The sequence below is a fragment of the Perca fluviatilis genome, chromosome 18 (genome assembly GCF_010015445.1).
Source record: "Perca fluviatilis chromosome 18, GENO_Pfluv_1.0, whole genome shotgun sequence".
Classification (NCBI taxonomy): Eukaryota; Metazoa; Chordata; class Actinopteri; order Perciformes; family Percidae; genus Perca; species Perca fluviatilis.
The window spans coordinates 34624174-34631665 of record NC_053129.1 but is presented as its reverse complement, the minus strand read 5'-3'; the positions used below and the strand labels follow the sequence as shown (position 1 = coordinate 34631665).

General features: G+C 42.2%; 1 protein-coding gene across 1 annotated transcript; it reads right to left on the bottom strand.

Annotated features, from left to right (window-relative positions):
• Positions 1-730: 730 nt before the first annotated feature.
• On the bottom strand, positions 731-4188 carry LOC120546652 (nuclear factor 7, brain-like). The gene is made up of 2 exons (XM_039781765.1): positions 3856-4188; positions 731-2336 (listed from the first exon to the last, which is right to left on the bottom strand). Exon 2 carries the CDS (start codon positions 2329-2331, stop codon positions 952-954), a length of 1380 nt encoding a protein of 459 aa, XP_039637699.1. The 5' UTR covers positions 2332-2336; positions 3856-4188; the 3' UTR covers positions 731-951.
• Positions 4189-7492: the final 3304 nt, after the last annotated feature.

The following is a 7492-nucleotide window of genomic DNA, read 5'->3' as shown; positions in this document are numbered from 1 at the left end:
CTTTCTTTGTTAAAGTGCCCATATTATGAAAAAAAAACACTTTTTCTAGGATTTGGGGTGTTATTTTGTGTCTCTGGTGCTTCCACACACATACACACTTTGAATAAATCCATCCATGGTGTTCTGAGTGAGATCTGGTTTCTGAATGTGTCTTGCCTTCAGTCTCCTGGTGAGCTGGTCAACATCTGCACGGCTTTCTACGTCACTAGCCAAGACGAGCTGGCTAACCGTTAGCATGCTAGCGCTAGCATGCTACCTCGTTCTCGATGGCAAAACACTGCTACAACACACACAAGTTCACCATAATCTACAGAAGAACTACTTCCATGTGCGCCCTCATTTAGAAGAAGTCTCCCAGCTGATCCTGCCTTGGAACTGACTGAAGGTGGAGAAACAGCCTTTCTTTTACTGTCTATGGAGCTAGCTGACATGCTCTACATCTGAGCTACTGAGCATGTGCGAGTGCAATCAAAGCTAGTACAGCAGAAAATATGTCTCACTCTGTAGCTAAAACAGAGACCTGAACACAGGGTGAAAAGAGGAGCTGCAGCAGTGAGAGAGAGCTGTGCAGTTTTTTGAAAATTAAACCATGTGAACCTATTCTGGTACGATCTCTAAATACAATAATGAACCTGAAAATGAGCATAATATGGGCGCTTTAACACTGACTAAATGTATCTCACATTGTTGATTTCATTCATACACCACTGATCCAGAATTCCACACCCCATTGTCTTTGATTACTTTAATACATGTCATAAAAATGTCAGATGTTTGCAGTGCACCTCCCTTCTTTGTTGTAGCCGGTCATAACATATTGGGGGCTCGTCCGGGATCACACCTTCACTAGTTCACCCTCTTAGATCAACGTCATCATCAGAACAACATAATTATGTGTTCCTTAAAGACTTCATCACGTCTTGAAATACACTGATAGATGCTTATCATTATCTATTTCTGTTCTACAGTCACACAGACCTTCACTGGTGAAATCATGAGTTCACAAGTGTCAAAGTATGGAAACATCCTCTCAGTGAAAGTGTGTGTGAAGGTGTGTATGTGTGTGTTAGTATCAGGATCAGAGAACGACAGCTTTCTTCTGTTCCAGTCCAGAGTCACTCTGATCCTCTGGAGCTGCTTAAACGGGAGATCAGTGTCTGGATCTGATGGTGACTTGGCTGAGTATTCATCATCATAGAAACACAGTCTCCATAATCCAGACTGTAAGTCTCCCTTCCTCTGGACAGACTCTGCTATCACACCCAGTGACCAGTCTTCACTGTCTCCAATCTCGACATCCCAGCTGTGAGTCCCTGAGTTAAAGCCCTCAGAGCCCAGGACAGAGTAGTAAGGGTCATCCATCCTCTCTGGATTATCAGGAAGCTGCTGTCTCTCTCCTGGTCTCACACTGGTCAGATCTTCAGACAGGATGAGATATGCATCAGCAGTGTTTGGGTCCAGAATAACAGGAGTGTAGGAGACCATGCCCTTCATCTTGTTCCAGATGTTGAAGCTCAGGTTGCCCAGGTGTTTGGCCTCGTCTATCAGAGCTCCTGAGAGCAGCTGTGGATCATCCAGCAGGGGGCTCTGCTGGACTCTTTCCACTGCAGCCTTGTAGTTGATCAGGAATGAGACGTCTTCAGCTCTCACCTGCTCCACTGTGGCTCGGACTGTGTCTGAAAGAGCTGCTATCTCTCTGCTCAGATCATCCATCTTCTCCTCCATCCTCTGACTCTTCTGCTCCTCTTCCTCCCTCAGTGCAGCCATCCTGGCCTCCTCTTCCTCTTCTAGAAACTGGTGAAGTTTCTTAAACTGATCCTTAATCTGCGTCTCTGTGCGTCGAGCCTGGACCTTTATGTGTTTTGCTGTTTGATCACACTTCTCTTTAACTTGTTCAAAAACCTCTATCTTCTCCTTTAATGACTCCAGAGTTTCCTGAAGTTCCTTCCTGTGTTGTCGTGCAGCTTCATTGACCGGTTTGAATCTGTGTTTGGTGTGTTCTTCTGAATGCAGACAGATGACACACACCGGCTGCTGATGGTCCAGACAGAAGAGTTTGAGTTTCTCAGAGTGCAGACTGCAGAGAGACTCTGAAACTCTCTGATCTCTCTCCTGTAAAAAGGCCTCACACAGGTTCTTCAACACCAGGCTACAAGCTGGTTCTGACTTTGAAGATATTTTACAAACTGGACACTCCTTGACTGATTTCTCTGTCCACCAGCTCTGCAGACAGTCTTTACAGAAGCTGTGGCTGCACGACAGAACGACAGGATCTTTAAAGACTTCATGGCAGACAGGACAGCAGAGATCTTCCTCTAATCTGGAAGCCATTTTCTCTGTAAGTGAAGAGAAGATAACATCAGATTAAAGCTGCAGACAGTGATGAACGGGCTTTCACGTGCCACCGACCCAATTTGAGAAGGATCTGTTGAATCCTCTAGGAGTTTCAAAAGGTTCCATACCTAAAGGGTAGAGTTTAGATTCTCTGCCGATATTTCCCACCACTAACGTCGGGCCGGGCCCTTGATCGAGCATTTGTGTTTTTTTAATCATTACTTTGTTTGCCTAATTTCGTGGGGAGCAGTAGCGGAGATAGCATGGGTGCTTGGGTGCGGCTGCCCCAGGGCCTCGTGCCAATCAGGGGCCCCTCAAACGCAGCAGATCTTGCGTCACTTGACGAGAATGGGGGCCCTTGCCAAGTGACACATTGCAGATTATTAGCTGAAAGAAGCCAGTTACTGCATATGATCTCACGTTGTGATAATGCAGCTAAACCAGCACAACAATGACAGTTACCAGGCGACAAAACACTACATTCAAAGCAGACACATTAAAACAATAGAAATTTTACATTTGTTTTTCGAACAAATGGCAAATTTATCAGCAAATTTGATCACCACTCTATTTACCGCCTTGCATCATGGGAATTGACCAGCCATAGACCCACGCTATATATTTTTTTTCACGTCGTTATTTCGTTCTTTTAAAATGACTTGGTAGCAGAGGGCCCCGTGATGAAGCTCCGCCCCTGGTGTGGAGGAAGCTATGCCTCTCCAGCTTCTCCCATAGCTCTGGGTAAATGTCCTGCACTGACTTCTAACTAACTACTACTACTAATTACTAAACTGTTCGATAATTGTGCAACTAGGCCAGATTGGATCAGCTATCTCCCGAGTCCTTTAGGAGCAGATATGGGCTCTCTGGCACGTTGTCGGCCAGTGCGTCAGCATGCAGCAGGAGTTTTTTATGTCTTTACACACCAGAAACATGTCTGATGTGGCGCTGCTGCTGCTACTACCTTTGTCTGTACACATGGATGTTTCCCATAAACATAAATATATACTGATTTGATAACAACAAAGACAACGTCGGCAGTATTGACGGCAAATACGCTACAGAATATTTCATTCTGCATTGATGCATTGAGGTGCAATATTTCAAAATCAATAATTATAATTTTTTTTATATTACATAAATATATCTGCATTTATGTCAAAACCTAGAGACTTTCACACATCAAAATGTCATTCATTATATGTATTCGTGTCAAAATGACATACAAACATCTTTTCCTATTCTATTGTCGGTCCTACTTCTAGCATGCATGCATTTTCTGGAGCCTGAGACACGTGCCTGTGCACGCTCTAACCTGTTAACACGGGAGCAAAAATAAAAACGGACACGCCACGAAGGAAGTGTGCAGGAGCCCTAATAAGGAAACTGTTATTATTGTTTGTTGTCTTTGAAAGTTGAGGCTCAGAAGCAGAAACTTCCTCTAATCTGGAAGCCATTTATTGTCTGAGTGAAGCAGAAAACACAGACAACTCAGCCACTCCCTGTTCCCTGAAAACTTACGTTCACTTTGAGTCTTTGTTTCTATAAAATCTCTCGTTCAGTCTGTGGATTCAGCAGCTGGTTGAAGTGGTAGGACTCCCAGTACTCCCAGTACTCCCAGTACTCCCTCCTATAGCTGTCCTCTCTCAGAGAAAGTGGTGGTTTAGTCTTTAGGTGAATCTTATCGTCCGTCTGTCAGAGAGAGAGAGCGTGTGTGTCGTCTCAGTGAGGCAGAATAACTTCCTGTTTCCTGGTTTGTCTCTGCCGAGTCATGACGGGTGGAGCTTCAGCGTTACAGTTTGTCAGTTTGAGTTTAACATGGACGTGTTGTTCCTGTTTTCTGTCTTCGTCTTGAGTTTGTAGTTCATTCACAGCAGGAATGAGAAAGCACTTTGAGTGTGTTGGTGTTTTTCCTTTACATGAAACCTGCTCTACTCGCCTTTACAGGTTTTCCATTATGAAAAAAAGTACCTGGTACCTGCTAAAAGGTACTTTTTTTAGTATCACCTCCATCGAGGTTCCAAGCAACCTGAGAAAAAGGTGATCCCATAATTCAGCGCATAATCAGCCAAAGTCCACATATTTATGCGGGGGGGGGGGGGCAATACGCTGCACTTTCGCCACATAAATTGCCGATTTCCGTGCAAAATATGCGGGGCTTGCATGATTTCATAATCTCCGCATTTTCGTTGCAAAAAAAGTCACATAATATATCTCAGCAGAAAGTTGAATTTATGCATAAAATTGCATAAATATCCCGCATATTCCATCGCATTTTTTAAGAAAACGTGCCGCATAATCACGGATTTTTGCCCCGCAACAATCACAAAAAAACTCAGCATTTTTCTGGAAGGACTGTACAAAGCAAAATGATCATCTTAATAGAAGAAATACCGTCTCTCACATCATTTTTCTGGAAGGACTGGCAAGTGTGCGTCTAGATTTCTAAGCTAGGCCGAACTCTGCCCACTGATGAAAACCTTGGTAGAAAGAAAAGAAAGAAAGAAAGAAAGAGCTTGATTTGGGAGTGATTTGTTTCTTCAATGAGATTAAGAGTCTCGGAGGCTGATCGATGTATCGCATGAAGTTCTTAAAAACATTTATTTCACATGAAAACATCAGTGAAACATTTTATTTTGAAACAGCAGTCTGACTGATAGGTAAACCCAGTGACATGACAAACATAGAACTCAAACTTTGAATGGATTAATACTTGTTGAACTAACGTTACAAAGACATGTTTTAACAGAATATGACACAGTATCGTCTGCATACAGTAACACAGACAAACGGTAAACAGGAGCACACACAAATATATCTTTAATATATTAAAAATACTGACGGCTGCATTTAAAAACCACAGAACAAGACAAGGCACAGAGGTCTGACTGATTGTCTTTTTTTTATAATGAATCTCAACAGTATGGCTTATATTATAAAAATTAAACGTAAAAAATACACAGTGGTTATCAAAATAAACAGCCTGCTTGTTCTGACAGTGAAGCAGCTGTAAAAAAGTTTTGGCTTGAAAATAGCTGTAAAAACCTCTGTTTAGTTGACTGAAGTTTGGTCTAAAGTAGCTGTAAAAACCTCTGTTTATTTGACTGAAGTTTGGTCTAAAGTAGCTGTAAAAACCTCTGTTTATTTATTTAAATATAGACAAAATATGTTTTGTGTTGTTGAGAAAAGTGACTTTAGGAAAAATATATTCTGTACAAAAAATGACCTGCAAAGAACAAAATAAATCAGGTTATATACAGTATTCTGTCTGTATTTATTCCATTTGATACGCAGATCGGGCTAGGCTATGCTAAGCCAATGCAGTTAGCTTAACGGGAAGACTGCTTGATTTATAAACTTTATATAACTCAGTGAGGACGGATATCCTAAAGAGAACGGCTGAGGAGAGGCGACAGAAAGTGATTTTTACTCAAACTGTTTTCATAAACATGACAATAAACAGTTAACGTTAGCTTAGCTGCAGCGTGCAGCTGCACTTTTCCACTGCCTGAGTCGGAGAAGACGGAGAAAAAAACGAAGGTAAAGCCTGTGGTGCTCTGGCAGGACTCCATGGTGCGTTCAGGTGCACCTAGTTAAACTAATGGTGGATTCCATTGCACATTGTAAACTCTGAGAAACTAAAAACTGTTGTTGCAAAGTACCTTTCTGCTATCTAATGGCTCTTATTATGACATCGCCTTCACTGTTGGGGGGAGGGGGGGGGGGGGAGTTGGCAACAACAGTATGGCTTATATTATAAAAATTAAATGTAAAAAATACACAGGTGTTATCAAAATAAACAGCCAGCTTGTTCTGACAGTGAAGCCACTGTAAAAACCTCCATTTTTGGACTGAAGTTTGGTTTGAAAGTAGCTGTAAAAACCTCAGTTTTTGGACTGAAGTTTGGTTTAAAGGTGCACTACGAGTTCCTGCATGGTTTCAGCGCGATTTCATTTTTGTCTCAAATCGTAGGCATCTCTCCTTGATCCGCTAGCTGCCTGGCCCCTGAACACACCGTCAAAAAGCCCGGTCTCGGGAGACAACACAGGGCTCGTAAACGTCAAACAAACACTAAGGGCGCAGGCTGTGCACCAAAATACAACTAACCACGTTCCAGCCAATCACCGACAAGATGGTTGGGGGAGGGGGTGGTGGTTAGTGACAGTCATGGCAGTTAAGGAAACATGGGGGGAGGGGCAAGCTTGCTCTGTTTTATTTTGGTATTTACTTGGAACGTCAACAGAAGTGACGTCATGCAGGAACTCATAGTGCACCTTTAAAGCAGCTGTAAATACCTCTGTTTTTTTTTTACTTAAAGGTCCCATGGCATGAACATTTCACTTTATGAGGTTTTTTAACATTAATATGAGTTCCCCCAGCCTGCCTATGGTCCCCCAGTGGCTGGAAATGGTGATAGGTGTAAACCGAGCCCTGGGTATCCTGCTCTGCCTTTGAGAAAATGAAAGCTCAGATGGACCAATCAGGAATCTTCTCCTTATGAGGTCATAAGGGGAAAGGTATGTATAAAAGAGACTTCAGATACAGTATTAGGAGACCACTAAGGCCTATATAAAAGAGACTTCAGATACAGTATTAGGGGACCACTAAGGTCTATATAAAAGAGACTTCAGATACAGTATTAGGGGACCACTAAGGCCTATATAAAAGAGACTTCAGATACAGTATTAGGGGACCACTAAGGTCTATATAAAAGAGACTTCAGATACAGTATTAGGGGACCACTAAGGCCTATATAAAAGAGACTTCAGATACAGTATTAGGGGACCACTAAGGTCTATATAAAAGAGACTTCAGATACAGTATTAGGGGACCACTAAGGTTTATATAAAAAGAGACTTCAGATACAGTATTAGGGGACCACTAAGGCCTATATAAAAGAGACTTCAGATACAGTATTAGGGGACCACTAAGGCCTATATAAAAGAGACTTCAGATACAGTATTAGGGGACCACTAAGGTCTATATAAAAGAGACTTCAGATACAGTATTAGGGGACCACTAAGGCCTATATAAAAGAGAGACTTCAGATACAGTATTAGGGGACCACTAAGGTCTATATAAAAGAGACTTCAGATACAGTATTAGGGGACCACTAAGGTCTATATAAAAGAGACTTCAGATACAGTATTAGGGGACC

Coding starts and splice junctions, on each gene's coding strand:
- LOC120546652 (XM_039781765.1), bottom strand. CDS start 2,331: ATGGCTTCCAGATTAGAGGAAGATCTCTGCTGTCCTGTCTGCCATGAA.